General features: G+C 39.1%; 1 protein-coding gene across 1 annotated transcript in view; it reads right to left on the reverse strand.

Annotated features, from left to right (window-relative positions):
• The window catches only part of ubtd2 (ubiquitin domain containing 2), a 75,134-nt gene extending 53,916 nt beyond the window's left edge, over nt 1-21,218 (reverse strand). Inside the window, exon 1 of the mRNA XM_043234615.1 lies at nt 21,013-21,218. Coding sequence (XP_043090550.1) covers nt 21,013-21,094 — 82 coding nt within the window. The 5' untranslated portion in view covers nt 21,095-21,218. The remainder of the gene's footprint in view (nt 1-21,012) is intronic.
• Nucleotides 21,219-23,675: the final 2,457 nt, after the last annotated feature.

Here is a 23,675-nt window from a genome sequence, read left to right on the forward strand (position 1 = left end):
GACTCTGGCTGTTGCGTTTTGGACTAGCTGAAGTTTATCTATCAAGCGTGCAGAACAACCACCCAATAAAGCATTACATTAATCTAACCTCGAGGTCATAAACGCATGAATTAATATTTCTGCATTAGAGGTTGAAAGCATAGGTCGTAATTTAGATATATTTTTAAGATGGAAAAACGCAGTTTTACAGATGCTAGAAACATGGTTTTCGAAGGAAAAATTGCTATCAAACAGCACACCTAGGTTCCTAACTGATGATGAAGAATTAACAGAGCAGCCATCAAGTGTTAGACTGTGTTCTAGATTATTATATGTGGGGTTTTTAGGTCCAATTATTAACACCTCTGTTTTTTCAGAATTTAGCGTTAGGAAGTTACTCATCATCCAATTTTTTATATCGACTATGCATTCTGTTAGATTCTCAATTTGGTGTGTATCACCAGGCTGCGCTGAAATATAGAGCTGAGTATCATCAGCATAGCAGTGAAAGCTAACACCATGACTCCTGATAATATCTCCCAGAGGTAACATGTACAGGTTGAAAAGTAACGGTCCTAGCACTGAGCCTTGAGGAACTCCATATTTCACTTTTGAGCGATATGATACCTCCTCATTTAATGCTACAAACTGATAGCGGTCAGATAGATATGATTTAAACCATGCTAAGGTGCTTCCTCTAATGCCAACATAGTTTTCTAGTCTATCCAAGAGAATGTTGTGATCGATAGTATCGAATGCTGCGCTAAGATCTAATAGCACTAATAACGAGATAAAACCATGATCCGATGATAGAAGCAGGTCATTAGTAACTCTAATGAGAGCAGTCTCAGTACTATGGTACGTTCTAAAACCTGATTGGAAATCCTCGCAGACACCATTTTTTTCTAAAAAGGAATACAGTTGTGAGGATAGTACCTTTTCTAGTATCTTTGACAGAAAAGGGAGATTAGAGATTGGTCTGTAATTTACTAAGTCTTTGGGATCAAGATGTGGTTTCTTAACTAGAGTCAGTTTGAAGGTTTTGGGAACATATCCTAATGACAATGACGAATTAATAATGTTCAAAATAGGATCTATGACTTCTGTAAGCAAATCTTTTAATAGTTTAGATGGAATAGGGTCTATCATACATGTTGCTGGTTTAGATGATTTAACAAGTTTGTACAAGTCTTCTCCTATAATACAGAAAGAGTGTAATTTTTCATCAGGGGATGTAAAGCTATCTGATGTGAAACTGTAGTTGACGGCTGCATAGTTACAATTTTATCTCTAATGGTATCAATCTTAGAAGTAAAGAAATTCATGAACTCATTGCAGCTATACTCTTGGGAAATATTAGCACCTGTTGACGTTTTATTTTTTGTTAATTTAGTTACTGTACTGAATAAATACAGAGGGTTGTGTTTGTTTTCTTCTTAAAGGGATGAAAAATAATCAGATCTTGCAATTTTTAATGCTTTTCTGTATGACAGGATACTCTCCCGCCAGGCAGTACGAAATACTTCTAATTGAGTTTTTCTCCACCTGCGCTCCATTTTCCGGGCTGCTCTCTTTAGGGTGCGTGTGTTATCATTATACCATGGAGTCAGATTGTTTTCTTTCATCTTTCTTAAGTGCAAAGGAGCAACTGTATCTAAAGTGCTAGAAAAAAAAGAGAGTGCAGTTTCGGTTATATCATCAAGTTTTTGTGTCGTATTGGATGTGCTAAGGAATTGAGATAAGTCAGGAAGATTACATAGAAAGCTTTCTTTTGTGGTGGAAGTGATGGTTCTACCATACTTGTAATAATGTGCAGAGTTTACAGGTTTAACTATACAGAGTTCACACAAGACTAGATAGTGATCTGAAATGTCATCACTTTGCTGCAGAACTTCAACCATTTTAACATCCATTCCATGTGACAGTATTAGATCTTGATGATTTCGACAATGAGTAGGTCCAGAGACGTGTTGTCTAACCCCAACGGAGTTCAGAATGTTTAAGAAAGCTGATGCTAATGTGTCTTTTTCATTATCAACATGGATATTAAAATCGCCAACAATTGAGACTTTATCTGCGGCCAGTACTAACTCAGAAAATCAGCAAATTCTTTAATGAAATCTGTGCTGTGCCCTGGTGGCCTGTATACAGTAACCAGTACAAACATGATAGAAGATTTAATCACTAGCATATGATTCTGTAGATAATGTTATATGCAGCACCAAAACTTCAAATGAGTTATACTTAAAGCCTGCCCTCTGAGAAGTACTAAGAATGTTGTTAGAAATTGTAGCAACACCTCCCCCTTTACTTTTCAAACGTGGCTCATTTTTATAGCAATAATTTTGGGGGGTAGATTAATTTAGAGTAATATATTCATCTGGTTTTAGCCAGGTTTCTGTCAAACAAAGCAAATCTAGCTTCTGATCTTTGATCAAATCATATATATAAAGTGCTTTTGTGGAAAGTGATCTAATATTCAGCTAGCCAAGTTTTATTGTTTGCTTATTTGAATTATAGGTAGTTTTAATTTGTTGGACATTAAATTATTGCTTTTGATTTGGTTTGGACGTTCTCTGCATATTCTAATTCGGGGAACAGACACAGTCTCTATAGTGCGATATCTAGGTGAAAGAGTCTCTATGTGCTGAGAATTAACTGCCTTCTGTGACGTGAGGCAGCTAGCAGACGGTCGGTTTAGCCAGTCTGTCTGCTTCCTGACCTGGGCACTAGTTGGTCATGTTGGAGCTATAAGACTATATGCCATATTTCTAGAGCAGCACCACCCCAGGAGGGATGAAGACCATCTCTTTTTAACAGGTCAGGTCTGCCCCAGAAACTCATCCAATTGTCTATAAAGCCTATGTTGTTCTGCTGTAAATATCATCACCCCGGTAAGCAAGGAGGGGACCAGAGCATATTACATTGTCCGACATTGTGCTTGCAAATTCACACACATCTTTAATATTATTTTTAGTGATCTCCGACTGGCGAAGTCGAACATCATTAGCGCCGACGTGAATAACAATCTCCTGCCGATGGCTTTCTTCTTGTGTGTTGAGTAACAGGATATCGGTGTGAAGAGCTGACCGGTATCGCAAAGAACTTGAATACACCCCAGTTGGTGAACCCTTGTGGAGCTTCCTCCGACACCCTCGGCAGCCAGACTTTTCTCCAATAGTGCAGGAAAAACTTGATGTAACAAACTATGTACTCTCTCTTTTCTAGTACTTTAGATACCCTTGCTCCTTTACACTTAAGATAAAAGAAAACAATATGACTTTGTGTTATAATGAGCACACTCACACCCTAAAAAGAGCAGCTCAGAAAATAAAGCATAGCTGGAGAAAACTAGAGGTATTTCGTACAGCCTGGAAAGTATCCTAGTATACATAAAAGTATTAAAAACTGCTAGATCTGATCATTTTTTGTCTCTTTTACAAGAAATCAAACATAATACCTAGTATTTATTCAATACAGTGACTAAATTAATGAAAGATAAAGCATCAACAGGTCCAGACATTGCACAAGATCACAACAATAATGTCTTTATGAACTATACTTTCAAGATCGATATTGTCAGAGATAAAATTTTAACCTTGCAACCATCAGCTACAGTACTGCATCAGATGCACTATAGATCGCCTGAGGAAAAGATCCACTCATTCTCTATTATAAGAGAGAAAGAACTGTAAACACTTGTTAAATCATATGTTAGACCCTATTCCATCTAAACTATTAAATTTTATCATTAGGATACGTCCTCAAAATCTTCAAATTGGCTAAGCCCCTCATTAAAAAAATGGATCTTGATCCCCAAATATCAAGATATTAATTAAAGTCCGACCTTGAATCTCCTTTTTCTGTCAAAGATACTAGACTAAGTAGTATCCTTCTTATAAAAAAATGTATTTGTGAGGATTTCCAGTCAGGATTCTGTTCTCATTAGAAAATACAATTGCCCTGTTTTAATCATCTGATCATTGTTGTATATTAGTAATACTGGATCTTAGCGCTGCATTGGACACTATCGACCACAACATTCTCTTGAATAGACTAGAAAACTATGCAGGCATTAGTGAATGTGCCTTAGCAAGGTTCAGAGCTTACTTATCTGACCACCATCAGTTTGTAGCAGTAAACGTCGATCGATCAAAAACCTAAAAACCCCACTTGTAATAACCTAGAATACTGTCTAATATTTGAGAATACTGAATACTGTCTAATATTCTGAATACTGTCTAATATTTTGCTCTGTTAATTCCTCTTTATCAGTTAGGATCCTAGGTCTGCTGTTTGATAGTGTAATGGAAAATTTTGAGATTTACTAACCACATACATTACGTACAGCACTGAATTAATTAACTTTACTTAAATGTAACTGAATATATATATATCACATGTTTTCTAAACCACTTTATTAAAATAATCTAATCATCAGTCTAGTCTGAAATATAGAATAAAATGATTATGATATAGAGTAAAATTAAAGGAATTTCTATACGTGACTGCAAAGAAGAAAAACAACATCTCTAAGAGTCCAAGAATAACAGGACATCCTTACGTTAGATAGGGTGTTCTAACTATTCATTGGTCAGATGGGGATTTTTGTCACCTTGAAATTTTCTTATAGTCTTTTGACTATAAAAACCTCAGTGAGCCTCACCCTTGTCTCCTTGCTCACAGACCCAAACTGTGTGTAAACCAGATCACTTCTCTGCAGAGAAATAAAATCAAGGCAAAGACAACTTTGTTTGGCTCTTCAATCTCATAGTTGGGGACTCTTAATGTCTTTGATCACACAGACCATCTCTGAATTTAATAAAAATTAAGTGCTTAATCTTGTTATCATACGTTACTATAACTCCATTTAGCTATTTGATGCTGTTCAGTGCTGACACAATCTGTACTGTTAATAGCATTATATAAATAAAAAGGATTGATTGGTACAGAAAGATGGAAGGAAGATTCATAATAATACATAATTAAAATATAATTTTATTGAGTGATGCAAATCTGAATTTTCATCAGATGTTACTCCAGTTTTTAGGGTCATATGATCCTTCAGAAAATATTGTAAGGATTAGTTGCAGCGATGGAAGCAGTTTTGCTGCCTAATATTTTTTGGAACCTGTGACATTTTCTTCAGGATTCTTTTAGAAATAGAAAGCTTAAAAGAACAACATTGACAGTAAATTAACATATATGAAGGGTTTCTGAAGGATTATGTGACTGACGTATCAAAAAAAAACTAAATTAAAATGATGTTTAATCTAAAAATGTGTTAGATTGTGTTCACATATGCAATGTGGATAAAAGATAATCATAACCAAAATCAATATTCTGTATCACCAAAATACTTGGAACGCTGTGTATTTTTCATGACCTTACATTACCTTTCAGATTAGATTGCGCTTCCTTTGCACTGCATTTGCATGTTTATGAATGGAAGTCAACAGAACAAACTACTGCAGGTAGGTCAACTGGGCTGCAGGTCATGAATGCCTTCTGAATGTAGAGCCACATAATTCCCCAATAGTTCCCTCCTAATAAAAAAAGTATACATGTGGAGAAGTCTTTATTTGGACATCTATAATAGTTCTTTCTAAAAATGGATACATCCATATAACAAAACCAGAGATTCCAAAACAAGATTAATTTACAATATTTAAAACTCCTTCTCTCCTGAAACTCAGCATTAAAACCTGACCCCGGATTCTATGAGAAGGAGTGCTGACATCTGGGAACTGTCACGCTACCAGGCATCCACATGCAAGGGAGTGAGGGGGAAAATGGTGAGAAAAGAAAGCTGATCAAGTCTACGACTGAATCTTAAGCAGGACTTCATTTGGGGTATCAATAACTGAAAGTGACTGGCAGAAACTTTTATTTGGTCTCTCTAGAGCCCAAATCAACAGTCTTTTTGGCTCATATATGGTGGACGATAAAGATAAATTAACGGCAATGGAAGTAGTGGAAGAACGATTCTCAATTTAAAAACCATGTTCAAGTATCAGGGTGCCAGGATCCCATGACAGAAAGGTTGAATCGTTGGTCCAGTAGAGGTGTCTTAGATCTTTGCATGTCTTAGTTTCTTAAGCGTCTTAGGTTCCATCTCAGCACTCCAATACTTTTTGAAGTACCTAAAATATCTTTCTATAAATATAAAAAAAAGAAAAAAAAGGGAAATGGTCTTTGACCCAAAGTCAATTGGGAACTACTCACCCATATTTATTCATGAGGAACCCATTAAACAAGTGCACTCCTATAAATAACTGTAAGTTTATATGGGTAATTTACTCACCTGTTTCATCATTTTATTTATATACCGCTTTTAACAACACAGATTGTATCAAAGCACTGAACAGTATAAAATAGAAGAATACAGTGACAGGGATGTATAATGACGAGATTGATCAATTTGTTATTAAATGCAGAGACGGTCTCTGTAGTCAATTTTACGATAATAGCTAGAAATTAAGTGTCCCCAATAAAGCAAGCCAGAGGTGACAGAGGCAAGGAAACAAAACCCCATCCATACAGAGAATGGAGAAAAAAAAATCTTGGAAGAAACCAGGTTCAGTTGGGGCCAGTTCTCCTCTGGCCAGACGCTTTAACTTCCAGTTAAATTTTTAAACACAGCTGTGTCAGATTGTGTAAATGATTTATTGTGTGTGTGTGCATAAGGATCTGGTGTTCTGTCCACGGGGCTCATCTAGGTGTTCTGGTCTCTGTTGAACATAATCTCTGTGTGCTGATCCACTATCTATCCACTATCTGTGTTTTATGAGGAGTGTTCCTGGTTCAGGCTGATCTAATTATTGCAGCCTAGCAATCCTTTAACGGATTTGAATAATAAAAGTGTATTAGTGTGTTACGCGTAGGCTAGGTTAAAAAGATGTAGATGTTAATGTAGATTTAAACTGACAGAGTGTCTCTGCTTCCTGAACAGTATTAGGGAGACACACACAATAGAGACACACACAATAGAGACACACACAATAATGTTCTCCACTTTTTTGTCATTTTAACAGTCTATTTAATAGCAGTCTATTCATTGCTCTTGCTGGGTGTTTTCTGAACTGCTTGTGAGTTGAAACTTGAGTGCCTTGTCTGTCTTGCATTATGCAGTGTTCAATTTCTCTACGCAGGCAGACACAGTGATCTTCATGCAAGACCTTTCTTCACTTAGGTCACTGAATTGTCAAGGAAATGAATGTTGATTTTGTTGTTGTTTGATGCGGTTCGCTTTCCCACTGCTCTTGAGTTTTATTTAATTGAGCCAAACAAGACAAATACAGTTCTAAATGAACTGTGGTATGGTTGAATGGATCACCTTAAACACTGGTCTGGATTTGTTTGCAATTTCTGGTTCACTTGCACAAAGAAAAGTGTAAAAGGATACTGCACCAACCAAAAAAAAAAAAAAAAAAAAAGAAGTATTTAACAAAGCAAGTGAACTACCTACTTTCCTGGTCTGAGTGAACTGAAAGATTATCTAGAATTAAAGGTTTGTATATTGATTTTATAAAATGTGTGGAATATGTTTTGATTAAAAAAAGATATCCACAGCCATTCACAGTGAAGTAACCCATACCTGCCTATGTTAATAAGCCAGACAGTTTGCCATTAATTTCACAGAATTCTTTTGATCTTAGAATATATCACAGTGACAAAGGGAGGTCATCGTAATGTATGTCTACAACATGCCATGCGCCGAACACCACAATACCATAAACACTTATGAGACATTAAAACAATTGACATATTGGGCTGGCATACAGCAAGACATGGTGGAATATGTCAGAACATACCTGGTTGCTGTCAATTTTAAACAAGCAGACCTAAACTAAACCACAAAGGCGGACCACGACACACTCTACTTTTGGTTTGCAATCACTAAAATGACACTGTTCTACTACATATAAACTTATAACTCCAGTTCTGTGTCAGTCCTCACTTTCCAGTCGACCAGCATGTCACAGACTGCAAACCCTACTGCCCAAGGAGGAGACCACCTGGCTAAGAGGCAGTACTGATAGCTTCACCCACAAGATCACGGTAACTGTGGTTACTCTGAGAAACAATCACGATTATGCCTTCACAGCCCAGCTGACACTAAGCAACAAACTGAGCACCACCCATCAGAAAGAGTTGACACATGACGAAAGACACATTGAAAAGTCTAGGATGATTTCAAGCACCAGACCACAGAGGTCCTAAGATAGCCATTACACTTCTCACACTGCACAGACAAGCTCGAAATGAAAAGGTACCAGATACAAAAAAGCTGTAAAACCAAGATGGCAGCTTAACGGAGAACTCGTGCACGATTTAATATAAAAAAAACCCTGATCTTCTAACACAACATCGCATTGATATGTCAAAAAAATGTGACATCTTTACTCGAGGATGCAAGACTAGCATAAAAGCAACTTCGCCGAGTATACTGAGTGAAGTGGAAGATAACCAATGGGATAGCTTAGCCGAAGTTTTAAAATAACTGAAATTGCTACAAGCAAAAATCAGAACAAAGTTGGACAATATTGACACTCGTCTGACCTTTCACAAGCCAAATATTTCATGCAAACTTCAGTTCTCATGCAAGGGGAATAGTCATCCTCATCCACAGATCACTGCCATTTCAAGTTACTAAAACCATTCAAGACACTTCTGGAAGATATATAATTGTTCAGGGGAATATTTTGACACAAAAGCTAAATCTTATAAACATTTATAGTCCCAATGAAGACAGCCCATTTTTTGTGAAATTATTTTTAACTGTTTCTGATTTGGAGGGATTTAATATAATTGGATGTTATTTTAACTGTACCCTCGACCCAATATCAGACAGATCCAGTCAAATAGATACAACTCATATACAAACTAGAAAAATATTAATTGATTATATGAAAGATTTATTTAGTTTTATTGAAGTTTGGAGAATGCTGAACCCAAATAAAATAGAATATTCTTGTTATTCAAGCTCATATGAAACTCATTCACAAATTGATTATTTTATAATATCTACAGACTTACTGTCTAATGTAAAAGATTGCTGGTACAATAGTATAGTAATTAGTGACCATGCAGCAGTATCTATGGAGATTCATATGGCATATTCAAGCATTGTCCTAGATGGAGGCTACAAACATATTTGTTACAGGACACAGCATTTATTATATTTGTGAAGAGTTTTATTAATAAATTTAAGTATTAAATACTTAATAAACTAAACTAAATAAAGATGAAACTACAGCAAATCTAACTACAGATCCAATAGAGGTAAATACCCATTTTAGAGATTTCTATCTAACACTATACAAATCAGAATATAATGGTAATAGAAACGGGCAAAAATTGTTCCTTGACCAGCTGCAATTTAAAACGATATCGGAAGATGAGAAAATAGCATTAGACAGCCCATTAACAATTAATTGTTGATGATCAACAAGGCTTTATACAAAAAAGACAAGGATATCATAATATCAGTAGAGTCTTGAATATACTATGCGAGAGATACAATGAAAAAGACACAGCAATGCTATCTGTAGATGCGCGTCAAGCATTTGACAGGATAGAATAGGACTATCTTTTCGATCTGCTTCCAAAGGTTTGGATTAGGTGAAACATTTCTGAAGTGGATTCGACTTCTATACACAAACCCAGTGGTTGAAATTTGTAACTAATAACATCATCCCAAAACCTTTTTATCTATAACGATCTACATGTCAAGGACACCCTTTTTCCCCGCTGTTGTTCGTGTTGGCAGTCGAACCCTTAGCTATGGCAGTAAGAGCCCATACAGGAGTATCAGGTATTATAATTGGAGGGAGGGACCATTGTATTTCTTTATTTGCAGATGATATAATATTTTTTCTGACAAATCTGAAAAGCAGTATTCTTAATATGATGAGATTACTTGAAAACTTTGGAGACTTTTCTGAATATAAAATTAATAATTCCAAGTCAGTATTAATGTTTCTCAATAAGGAAGAAAGACCTATAATAATCACCCCGTTCATGACAACTACAGATGCTTTTAGTTATTTAGGGGTTAAAATTACTCCCAACCTTAGTAAAATAATCCAATAAATTATGATCCCCTGATGGACAGAAATAGTGAGATATTGCAGAAATGGTCAAATCTACCAATATCTATGATTGGACGAATTAACATAATAAAAATGTCTATTGTACCCAAATTTTTATACTATTTTCAAACACTTCCATTGCCATTACCAAATGTGTTTTATGATAAAGCCTCCAGCCTGGGTGGACATTGAACAATCGTACACCCCAGAATTGCCATTAAAAATGCATTTATACTCTTCAGATGTTAAGTTATTGAAGCAGAACACAAGAAATTATTTTCTTAAAAATACAATTTCAATTTGGCATGCTGCACATAAACATATTGGAGACATGCCAATACTGTCCCAATTTACTCCTATTTGGGGTAATACATAATTTATACCAGGTAATAAAGACGGAGGCGTTAAGTTGTGGAATACAAGAGGCATTCAGAAAATTATGGATTTATATGAAGATTTTTTAAATATTTACAGTTAAAAAGTTACATGTCATTAAAAAATGGAACAGATAAGCTGTATACCATCTTTATCAAAATTAGGGGAAATAATAATAGAAGGAAGGGGGCATATATCTAGGTATTACAATTTATTGGTCAAATACAGCACTGAATCAACATTGGATAAATTAAATGCTTGGAAATTGGATATGCATCAAGATATAGATGAGGCAGACTAAAATAATGCTTGTCTAAAAGCACAAATGCAAACAATAAATACAAGGTTTAAATTACTTCAATGGTCAATGATAACCTATATAACTCCTGTTAAACTAAAAATAATGTTTTTGGAAAGAAGTTATTGAATGTATTTCGGACATGCTCAAGGATAAAATTCCTCTGAAGAGACTAACTTATATTGCAAACGGCAAGTGGATAGACTTTGATCGGCTCTGGGAACCACACATGAATATCATGTAAAAGCAGACTTTACTTGGTACTTTACTTTACTGATTTGGGCATTGTAAATACTGTCTGTAACTAATTTATTTGTTTTATTTTATTTTTTATGTATTTATTTTTATTATTATTATTATTATTATTATTATTATTATTATTATTATTATGTATTTTTACTCATTTATTTTATTATTATTTATTTTTATTTTTTTACTCCAAAAAGTGTAAACTGTAAATTGAACTGATAATTATGAAAAGGTGGATGTTTTTATACCTGTTTTGGGGTTATAAGAAAAGTCAATAAAAAGGAAAAAAGAAAAGAAAAGTGAACAGCTCCAAGAACCCTTGCAGCTGCAGAATGTGACTGACAAGAATTAAAGACTTCCAATAAAGAACAAACACTAGAGAAAGCTAAAACAAAAAACTGTTCTTAAAACAAAGACTCTAAAGTAAATGCACTGAAAAACTACCTGAAAAGAAATCAAAGGGCTAGAAAGGCGGGGCCCCCATCAGCGTCACTACCGCTGAGCAAAACAGAGTTCCCCATCCCAAAATTGCTACACAATGAAAGTAGTGAATGGCCACAAACCAAAGCATTGCCAGTACAAAGCACTGCCACAGAAATTTTCTCTTTCCTTGACAAATTGACAAAACCTCGGCTGCCTGTCTAGACCATCTTCAACATTGCAGATCCTGAACTGCTGCCGACACAGCACCGTGCCTGATCAAAGCAATTAGGTACACCCTGACCCTCTGCCTTGCCTTTGTTCTGCATAACAGAGTCAATAGGATGCAAAGGTTTCTGAACAAGTGCACAGCTGCCCTTCCTCAAACTGGATCCAGCAAAAAGAGGTACCCAGGCAGAGACCATGCTAAACCCGACTGAGGTAAACACCCAAAGGCTAAGGAAAATCAGAGATCCATCTGCCGTACGGCCTTCAGAGATCCACTCACCTGCCACATGCCTCTAGGACCCATCAGCCATCATCATGATCCACCTGCTGTAGCTGTAGCATCTGCTTAGAATCATTGCTGATCACTTGTTTTAGAGACCTTTTTAGCCTTTTGACATTTGCATATAAATTGTGGACACAACCTACATTTATTAGTGCCAAATTGCCAAAGGTTCTCCCCCACTAACAGAGTAGATGGTAAACGCAACCATTATATTTGAATTTTGGTGTTGAATGAATGTTTGTGACATGTGCCATTTCATTATTTAAATAAGCGTTCATTATTTGTTACAATATGAGTGGTAGGAAAAGTTATAAAAGTTAATGCAACTCGCAGAGATGCTTTGCCCACATGGGACTAGCCCCCTGTGTGAATGTAAGGTAATTTATGCACAAAAGAAGATTTGTGCGGCAGCTCCCCATTGATTGAAGGACCACCTCGTGGGTAACAAAAAATAAATAAATCAGCTGCTTAAAACCATGTGACCAAAGGAACTTGTTGCGTTACACTACACCTTTTCATCAAAACAACCCAAAAAACTTGCTGCTGGAACAGCCAAGGACCCTCACACAACACAAATTGCTGACAAATTCCACAAACCGCTGAGACTCCGCTGAGACATTCATCTTCAACTCTGCTGAACTTCCAAAGCCTAAATCTGCGCAACCAACTCAAAGAAAACTTTCAGACATTTCAGCATTCACACCCATTCACAGTGAGAGATCCCCAAAGATATCAGCAAGGAGGATCACCAACTGATCAGAAGTGCAGAGATTTCCTCAGATCAGGAACCATCATGTCCAAATGATCTAAGGGGTGCGTACACTTCTGCTGAGTCTTGTTTGTGTGCACTCTGGCATCATCTGCGCAAGTGCCAAAAGCTCAGAAAAGCACAGAAAATGGGTGGAAATTATCTCTTGCACATGTATGTCACTCATTGTTTACGCATGGATTTTGGAAAGTGTTACCTTTCACTGTAAATATCTAAATGTATTTAGAGGTAGTTTTTGATACAACTAAATAAAATACGCTTGTCAGATACTCAAACAAGCTCACGCTCTGATTGTGTTAACCTAGCATTAGTATTTTAATCAGCTAACATGATCTGTCAGAACTATCGTTACAACTGATTGCATCTTGTGCACCACTACTCAGAATGTATACCTGGCAACTTAAGAATGAAGAGGTTGTAACGCCACAAACAAGTTTATGGTTGAGTTTCAGCCAGAACTTACATGGTAAGGCTTTTACACAGCAGAAACTGGACAATAGGCACTATAAGATAATAAACACATGATTGTGAAAGGGTAAGGTTTGTATGTGATTTTCTGAATATTTTCATAATGATGTGTAACATTTGTGCAGCCAGATATAAACATTATAAAGGATATAAACATTATATTATAGGCCCGCTCCGCAGCCTATAATATTGGGGATTGTCACCGGGGATATGTCTGAATACAAGGCTGCGTCGTACAGCGTGCGCAGAGCGGTAAAGGAGGCAAAGAGGCGCTACGGGAGGAAACTAGAGTCACAGTTTCGACACAGTGACTTTAGGAGCCTTTGGCAGGGACTGAGAAACATCACGGACTATAAAATGCCAACCTCCAGAGTGGAGAGCGCGGATGCTTCTCTGGCAGACGAGCTAAATAACTTCTATGCTCATTTCGAGGCTGCAGCTAATCACGCTAATCACACTAGTGGCATGATGAACAGAGAGAGCTGGAGAGGAAATTGCGTTCACCATTTCGGAGCACGACGTAAGGAGGGCATTCAGGAGAGTGAACACCAAGAAGGCAGCAGGACCTGACGGCATCACAGGTCGGGTTCTGAGAGCCTGTGCTGACCAGCTAGCACTGGTGTTCACTGAGATATTTAATCTCTCCCTGAAACAGTCTATAGTCCCCTCGTGTTTCAAAGAGTCCATCATTGTTCCTGTGCCAAAGAAACTCAGACTCAGCCCATCCCTGCGTCACTGGATCACCAACTTCCTAACTGACAGACCACAAGCCGTACAGATGGGAAAACACACCTCATCCTCCCTCACTCTCAGCACTGGAGCCCCTCAGGGTTGTGTTCTGAGCCCCCTGCTGTACTCGCTGTACACACATGACTGTGTGGCCACTACAAACTCCACCACCATCATTAAATTTGCTGACGACACTGTCGTGGTGGGCCTGATCTCCAACAACGATGAGATGGCCTACCTTCAGGAGATCAACAACCTGGAGAGATGGTGTCAGGAGAACAATCTGCTCCTGAACGTCAGCAAAACAAAAGAGTTAATAGTGGACTTCAGCACGAAGCAGGTGCGCTCTTACCATCCCATCACGATCGACGGGACCCCAGTGGAGAGAGTGGACAGTTTCCGGTACCTTGGTGTTCACATCACGCAGGACCTGTCTTGGTCCTGTCACATCAACACCCTGGTGAAGAAGGCCCATATGCGTCTATACCATATGAGGCACTTAAGGGACTTCAGACTCCCATCTCAGGTGCTCAGGAACTTTTACACCTGCACCATCGAGAGTGTCCTGACGGGAAACATCACCTCCTGGTTTGGAAACAGCACCATGCAGGACAGGTGGTGCGGTCAGCTGAGCGCACCATCCGCACTGAGCTCCCTGTGCTGCAGCACATCTACAACAAGCGGTGCTGTACCAGGGCCAGGAAGATCGTGAAAGACCTCAGCCATCCCAACAATGGACTCTTTTCTCTGCTGCGTTCAGGAAAGCGTTTTCGTTCCCTGAAGGCAAACACAGAGAGAATGAGGAGGAGCTTCTTCCCGCAGGCCATTCGGAGTCTGAACCAGAGAACACCCAGCACCTAATTACCAGGATTCCCATGTTCACCCCTCTTTCCCCAGATACTCGCCACTTACTTTGGACAATTGCACTAGCCACTTTGCACTGGACATTCGCACAGCCACTTTACATTTTACACTTATATTTTATATTCTACACTTTACTTTATTTTTTATACTTTACTTTGCACACTTCTTTTTATACATATTTTTAATATTTTATATTTATTATATTTAAATTCTGTTTTCTATTTTGATGCTGGACGGTTGTAAAGAACATTTCACTGCATGTCGTGCCATGTATGTATGTGTATGTGACAAATAAAATTTGAATTTGAATTTGATTTATATTTTATCAATAGTGACTAAATTCCACAAAATTGGAAGGAAGTTATTAGAAACACTCAATGGTAGTTTAGTTGAGTAAAATTGTACTATTAATGTCATAGTTGTCTTATGTAGCATGATGCTAATATTACCTCTAATGCAGCTGCAGAACAGGTACAGTTCAGCACATACAATCTCAAAAAAAGCTTTGTTGTATTGATTTAGAAAAACCTTTGAAAATAGTTGGGTAAATGCTTTCTGGGATTTAAGTGATGTGGCTTGGTAAATGTTTTCTTGCCAGTATAAAGGCTGATATTCTTCTGAATAAAAACAGAAGAATAATGATAAAAGAATAATAAAGATTATGTCTCTTGGTTACCCCTGAGGACAACACATACTATTGGAGCAAAATGGTTAAATCTAGGGTTTTTTTTCTTATGTTTGTTGTCAATCAAATTTTTCAAGGTGTTTAAGTTAGAATCCACACTCAGCTCAAAATGCCAGAGTTTCTGTTAAGTGACTCTATGTCTATGCTATGTTACTCTATGTTTCTTGTTTGAGGCACCCTTGGAAAGCCTTTCAAAAGTTCCCGGCACCCTTATAAGGAAATAGATATTTAAAATCTCTGTAGCTTTTTTCTTATTATTTATTTATTTGTTTCATTTGAGAGTTTGCATGCAACAACACCTTATACCTAGTCCTAGATGATATGAGAATACTGTTTACACTGATTCTGCCTTAATAAAAAAAATAGTATTACGATACAAATATGTAATTGTGACAAGTTTTACTGTAGTTGCACAATGTATTCAAGTAGTTACAGTGTTACACTATGATACAAGACAAACACACAAATAGACCACAGTGCACCATGCATGTATACTCAGTGTGAAACTTGTGATTGATGCTTGAAACACAAACTCTTGATATCAGGTCTTATTGTTGACAATGCCACCCGCATATCGTCTCGGCGACTCGATGTGCGCCCTGTCCTGTACGTGTGTTATACGCGTCAATCCACAACCCTCACTGAGGATCGGGTGGGGTGGAGAAGGACTCTCCGCTAGAGACCTGCGCGGGACAGATTTTTCAGTCCCGCTCCCGCCCTCTCCCGCAAGGTTCTGTCCCGCTCCCGCAACAATATAGATTATTTTTTTCCCGCTCCCGCCCGCAATATTCAAGTTTTGTCCCGCTCCCGCCCGCATGTAAACATTAAAACTGAGCACACATAACGCTTCAGACCTGAACTTCCAGACTTGTGGCTGCTGTATGCGAGTATTTTGCTGCATTTGTCGCAGCTCGCAAAGGGAAGGTGCTTTCCATACCGTCACATACTATAGAAAACATTTCCAAATATCGGATTTCCCTTTGTTTGGCTTTGTAGTTCTGTATGTTCCTTTCTTTAATAATGAACTAATATCTGTAGCACTAAGCGCTCCACCTGTGTCATGCTCTTCAGACATTTTGCTTCGGTGTGGGTCTATGGTCTTTGTTCCTCGCAAGAACCATGTGAGAATTTACATTATTTTGAGTTGTTCGTGTTGCTTTTGTGCAGCAGATAAATAATATTTTATTTCTTTTTAACTATTTAATTTTAAGATATTTCCATTTTGCGGAGTCCATAAATAATTTTATTCTCCCGCAACCCGCACACACGAGGACCTTACCGCCGCACCAGCGTTCACATATCAAATTTCGTCCCACGCCGCACTGGGTTGCGTCGGGTCCCGCGAGACCCGCGGTACTCCCGCGGGATTGCAGGTCTCTACTCTCCGCTATCTCGGTAGTCCCCTCCCTCCCACCCCATCTCCCGCCAAGAGAGAATGACGTTAGTGCAATTTTTTCCCCGAAATTCTGGCGGCACCCTCAAAAGATCTCACGGCACCCCTTAGTGCCGCGGCACACCGGTTGGGAACCACTGATGTAGACAATAATAAAGACACCGGAGGGTGGATTTATTAAACATTAAAAAGTGGTACAGGTGATGATCCGTGTTCTAGTGCTTTCCGGTGCTGAGGTGCTCTCTTTTACTCTCCTTCTCTCTGTGTGCAGTGGGTCCGTGCTGTGAAGTGGGTGGCTGATCAGTCAAACATGTCTGTCTAGGGGAAACAATCCAGCGTTGAGATGTACAGGGCCAACCATTCCAGGAGTTCGTCCACTCGTGGCATCATCTAGCCATCAAACTCTGATACCATGTTTGGGCTGTGGAAGTCAATAACGGAAACCGAGGGTGCCGTCAAGCTTTGGAACCATCACGATAGTCCTGGACCAGGGGTTACGGGATGGTTCAATCACTCTAAACTTAAGCATTTGCTGTACCTCATCTTCAATAGCTTGACGACGAGCCTCTGGGATTGCCAGACGATGACTTCTGGGGCTGTCATGCTCGATTACGTGGGTCCGCCTGGGGCGAGGGGAGAACACATGAGAGAACTGACTGACCAGGTGCTGGAGATCCCCTTCTGGGAGGCTGAGAGATGGGGGACTTCGACAACCACAGGATCGGAGGAAGCAAGAGCGGTGAGCTGGTCCCCGTTCCCCACCCATCTCTTAAGCAGATTTGGAATTCAGGGCTGGAATTCTTGTGGTTGTTCCGCATGGTTGTAATGGCGCTGTTGGGCTTGTTGCGCCTTACAAAGATGCTCCCAGACTAATGGCATGACCCGGTCGATTCTCTCTCTCTAAACTACCTTTATATGTTCATCTTTTGATGAGCCCGTCCGTCTGAGAGTGGTATACCATGGTCCTCAACAGCTTCACCTTCAGCAGCCGGCAGAGGTCAGCCATTAGCTGGGACATGAAGGGGATACCCTGACTGGTCAAGATCACGGTTGGGATGCCGACCCGGCTAAACAGGAGGAACAGCTCCCTTGTGATGGCCTCCGCCGTGGCTTTCCTCAAGGGAACTGCCTCTGGATAGCGGGTGGTGTAGTCCATGAAGGGCACCTCGAAGATGGGCAGCGGAATGAGTGGACTGGGGGAAGGAGTCCGCAGTGTCGTCAGCTGATACGTTGGGCATGTTTGGCAAAAGTATTTCACCTTGGCCTCCAGGCCAGGCCAGGCCAGTGAGCCAGCCTGCTCCATGAGCCAGCTCCAGGATGGCTGCAGAGCCTCCTACTACTACTCCTACTCCTACTACTCCTACTTCTCTTGGCCCTCGATGATGTTGACCTGATGCCAGCAATGTTTCAGTCGATCGTCCTCTATCTGGGGTTTGGCATATGAGCCCCCTCCTACGACCTGCTGGAAGACATCAAAAACATTGTCTGCGGTTCCGTCTTGGGCTGGCAGGTTATGGCTAGCAGTCAGTCAAATCCTGGCCAATCTTTCCCGATCAGCACCGGTACGGGAAGGTCTTTTACCACTCCCACCTCCATGGCTCAGGTGCCCGAGACCGCCGAAAGGTTTACTCTGTCAGCGGGTACTTGCCAGGTGTCACTGTGAATGCAGGTAATAAGGATGTACACTTTACTTTGCCCCCCAGGGGCGAGGATATTCGCCCAGACCAGACTCACCAAGCTGCCAGAGTCAAGGAGGTTGTGGAAGGGCTTCCTATTCACTTTTACGTGGACTTCTGGGGCTCTGATAAGCAGCTTCCTGGTCTACAATGCAGCATGCCACCCATGTCTGCGCACGGAGCTCAGGGTTCTCTGTGGGCGTCGGCTCGTCATGCGCAGAGGGAACCAACGACCTGTTTACTGGACCCTGGGTACCCTCTGGCGTGCATCGCTCCTGGACCACCCTCTGGGAAAACTGCGGTGCTCGCTCCCCAGGTAACCACTGTTGGGCCAAGTTTAAATTTGTTCCTAATGTTATTATTGTGTTTGTTTTTTCTCAGTAAGAGGCAAAGCCGTGTACAAGATTTTTGTCATTAAAGTGTAAATAGACTGTCTGATTGTTATCTGCTGTTTTTTAATCAAATCAAAAAAAGAACACTAGATTAATAAAATAATATTTATAATCATTAGAGTAGTCATTAATATAAAAATAATTGCTCCATTAGTCAACAGAAAATGTAAGCTGCAGCACTACTATGCATATAGAAAATTTGCATACTATGCACAGCATACATACTGGTAAGAGTAGTATGATAGTATATGGCATTTCAAACCCAGCCAGGAAATATATAAAAAAAAAAGTCTTTACAAACAAACTAAATACAAACTCATTTTCTGCACATCATCATGAATTTTGGGATCATTCTTAATGAATTTTAATAGACTGACTCATGCAACAAAATAATACACTCTAAATGTGCATAAATGTGTGATAATGTTAAACTGCGCATCATTTAACTGTATACAAAATTTACGATATTATCGTAGAGTGTATATATATATACACACATATATATATATACACACACATATATATATACACACACATATATATATACACACACATATATATATACACACACACACACACACATATATATACACATACATACATCTATCTCACACATCCCTAAAAATATGTCATTATGTCAAATTCAAAAATCTATATTGATGAGCTTTTAAAAACAAAAAAAAAATAGGATAAGAGAAAGGTACAACAAAAATTAAGTTTCCAATCAAAAGAAAGTTTCCACTATAAAGTTGGGACAGAAGAACACAAAACTGGTATTAGGTATATTTACAGAGGCACAGATGGATGTTAAGTTATAAGATTCATGTTTTAGATATAAAATAATGAATATAGAAATTATACTTAAAAATAAAACTACCACTGGCTAGTCACTGAATTTTTCATCACTGAATTGATTCGTTTAAATGGCTGATCCATTCTGGAACAACGCAAGTAACTGTCTTTATGAATGGGTAATTGAATATTTCAATAGATTAATTTAAAAATGCACTTTATAAAGAAAATACTGCTTTGTTTCCCTGAAGATGCGAAGCAGCTTGGCTGTATCTTTGAAACTATTTTTGTAGAATAAATAGAGAAAATTAGCTGGTCATCTCCCAGCTAAGACCAGGGGGGAGGTTCAGTATAATCCAATGTACGTCTATTTCTGTTTATTAATCTTATGTATTAATTTAATATGACATTTGTGAACTCTTTTAATAATCTTTAAAAGCTGTCATTTACTTCAGCTTATCGCAATCTCACAAAGTTCCACTAAAATAAAGCTCTCCAGACTGCACAACAAATCTCTTGTTTACACTTTGTTTCTTATAAGGAGAGGATTTGAGGGTTTGAACATAATTTAGTAATGAACAAAACTACCTTGAGCAGTGAGTGAATTCTGATTAACAGTGAATTTAAGAAATGTCTGAGATACATGTAATAATCGCTGCAAAAGAACGCATCCTAAATATGTTATGATAGTGGCATGATGTACTTACGGTCACACTGTAGAGCCCTGATATTACACTTCCAATTGCGCTGTTGGTCTAAATACCTTCAACCAAATTACAGCCATGCTAATATTTAGTACAACAGCACTCAGGATTATGACTATTCTTTGCTAAATAAACAAGGCAGCTGCAATGGTGTGACATTATGTGTAAAGCCTAATGGTGTGAAATAAATTATAAATATAAGACTAATCCGAAGTGTTTCTATCCAAGGGCAAAATCATGACCTACATTTTATTTAAAGGAAAGCCAAAGCCACCACTAGCCATGCAGCTAACACACTCCTCCTTTATATATATAATACACAGCTAAAGCTAACCAGCTAATGGGAAGGTGTTTTATGCAAAACGATTTACTGGCCAAAGACAAAGGGCGGCGGTGTAGAATTATGAAGACATTTGCATAATCACGAAATTACAGTCTTGACTATTTCTTTAGCCAAGCACGGGTCTGATTGGAGTGATCAAGCCTTACAAAACGACGCAAACCCCACTACGATGTTTCAAAGCACTAACAAGCCGAGAAGGAGACAGGAAAGCCGCGTAGAGCCATAACAGCACAGTTTGACTCGCATTTCCAGGAAATGCCTTGTTTCCTACCTCCGGTTCCGTCTGAGTTTTCGTTTAAACTGCCTGAAGAATCATGATGACTGCCCACACAGCCACCCATGGATGTTTTCATTCGCCTCTTCCTCCCGCGGACCCGCTCTGTTTCGGTTTCCCCCGTTCTCTCTCTGCTGGGGTATAGATTGACAGGGCGCGGGCATCAGCTGGAGAGAGGCGGGGAGGGCATATGCACACGCGGCTGTGACTCAAAACCTAGTGAGCTGCCTGTTCGCAACGCGCATTTATGGGGTTTCAAAATGCTTTTTTAGGAATGCAGTTTTACTAGATTTGTCTCTAGTACACATATGGCAAGGGAATATGACGAGCTAATATAGAATGCCGTGCCTTTTGAATAGTGGGCTATATATATTTTTTAAATGTCAAAGTCTAATAGCTGTAGGACACATTAGATAGACTATTAGTTTCTTACGTGTAGTTTATAAACGTTATAGTGTTTTGCTGCTTGTAATGTGGTGTTTGAAGTAGCCTACTGATCAAATACATTTGTTAAACGTTTTTGTTTTTTAGTATACCAATGCTAACTGCCAAATATGATACAAAGAAATACAATTTATGAACTAATATATATATATATATATATATATATATATATATATATATATATATATATATATATATATATATATATATATTTATTTATTTATTTATTTTTTATTTATTTATTTATTTATTTATTTATTTATTTATTTTTTTTTCAGTTTGAAACTCTTTTTATTAATTTATTTAGTATCACTATTATTTTTACAATTCATAAAACTTTTACACATGGGCACAAGTGCTGGTGATTACCTCCTGTGCTGATTTATGATATTTATTCAGCTTTGGCCTCCAGTTGGGTCCATGGGTAAAAAGGAAAAACATACATATATTTTTATAACATTTAAAATAACAATTAGTAATATAATTTAAAATAACTATTTAAAAAATGTCACATTCAGGCCAGCATATTTAGATTTGCATTAACAGCCAAAATTTTGACAAAAGAAAGTAAATGTATACATATTGGTAATATTCCAAAAGTAAAAAATAAATTGTGCATCTGTGACATTTTAAGAATGTGATTGCTTGATTTAATTTCTTTCAATTACTTTTTGGGTTAGTTTTATTTCCACTTATTTTATATATACACATTTTAAATAGTTTTTATATTTAAAATCAGGTTAACCTACTGTAATTGCCATTAAACGAGCCTTCAACTATGCCTTGATGTGCCTTGAACTGAGCTGAGCCTACATCTTTCCGGCACCTTTACCGTTCTGAAGGAGACCTTAAAAAAAAAAAAAAAAAGAAAGAAGTTTACAAAGTCTTAAATGTCATCAATTTAAATGTACTGTGACAGGGTAAAGAATCACACAACAAGCAGAGCTCAAACAAAAACCCCGAAGGGTGGTTTTAAGTTGTGAAATAAGTGCAAAAATCTAAATCTGTGCTGGTGCTGAGGTGCTCTCTCTCTCTCTTTCTCCATTTTGCAGTGGGTCTATGCCGTGCGAAGTGAGGGGTGAGTGGGGAGTGACCCCTGACAGACCTGAGAAAGCTGGCCAGCTCCGAGAGAGGCCATCGACATTGGCGCTCGACACTCCAGTTTGGTTACACACAACAAAGTGGTAGTCCTGGAGCGCAAGGTTCCAGCGGGTCACCCTGGCGTTGGTATGCGGTAGGGCCGTTCCTGACAATGACTCCTGGGGCGGTCCGGATGTTGTTTTCGATCACGTTGGTCCATGCTTGGTGAGGGGAGAACACGTTGGAGAATTGTCCGATCAGGTGCTAGAGTTCCCCCTTCTGGGCAGCCGAGAGATGGGAGTTGATGTCCACAACCACGGGGTCAGAGGTAGCAAAAGCAGCGAGCTGGTCCTTGTTTCCTATCCATCTCTTCAACAGGTTAATGTGGTATAACTGCTCCACAGCATCGACCAGGTAGAATGTTACCGGCCCAATACTCTCCAGCACAGTATAGGAGCCTTGCCAGGTTGTCAGAAACTTTCATGCAGCAGTTGGAACAAGGACCATCACTCTGGCCTCTGGGCTGGGTTGGGCTGCCCGGTTGTAATGACGCTGTTGGGCCTGTTGCGCCTTACTGAGGTGCTCCCAGACTAATGGCATGACCCGGTCGATGCTCTCTCTCATCTCCTTTACGTGCTTGATCATGCTATGATGGGCTATCAGCTGCTGATCCCAGGCTTTTTGGCGACATTCAGGAGGCCGCAGGGCTGCTGGCCAAATAGGAGTTCAAAGGGGGTTAAGCCAGTTGAGGCCTGGGGGACCTCTCGGATCCCAAACAGCATGTAGGTCCCGGTCTCTTCTGTCCTCTATAAATTAGTTTTTTTAAAGGAACTGCCTCTGGATAGCGGGTGGCATAATTGACAATTAACACGTGTTCATGTCCCTGGGCAGACTTCGGCAATGGCCCTACAAGGTTCATCCCGATGCATAGGGTCCTCGGCTCGTAGCATGCAAAGGGAACAGCGGCCTGCCTAGTAGTCACTAGGTGCCCTCTGGCACCCGTTGCTCCTGGACCACCCCCAGTAGTCACTTCTCAGGCTCCAGGTGTCACATGGGAGAGAGAAATATGTGTGCCTTTGAAGAGGGGCACCAACATTCATGCCCAATCGTCCGGGTGCCACCCTTCGGCCCTCACA

The sequence above is a fragment of the Puntigrus tetrazona genome, unplaced genomic scaffold (genome assembly GCF_018831695.1).
Source record: "Puntigrus tetrazona isolate hp1 unplaced genomic scaffold, ASM1883169v1 S000001179, whole genome shotgun sequence".
In the NCBI taxonomy this organism is placed as follows: domain Eukaryota; kingdom Metazoa; phylum Chordata; class Actinopteri; order Cypriniformes; family Cyprinidae; genus Puntigrus; species Puntigrus tetrazona.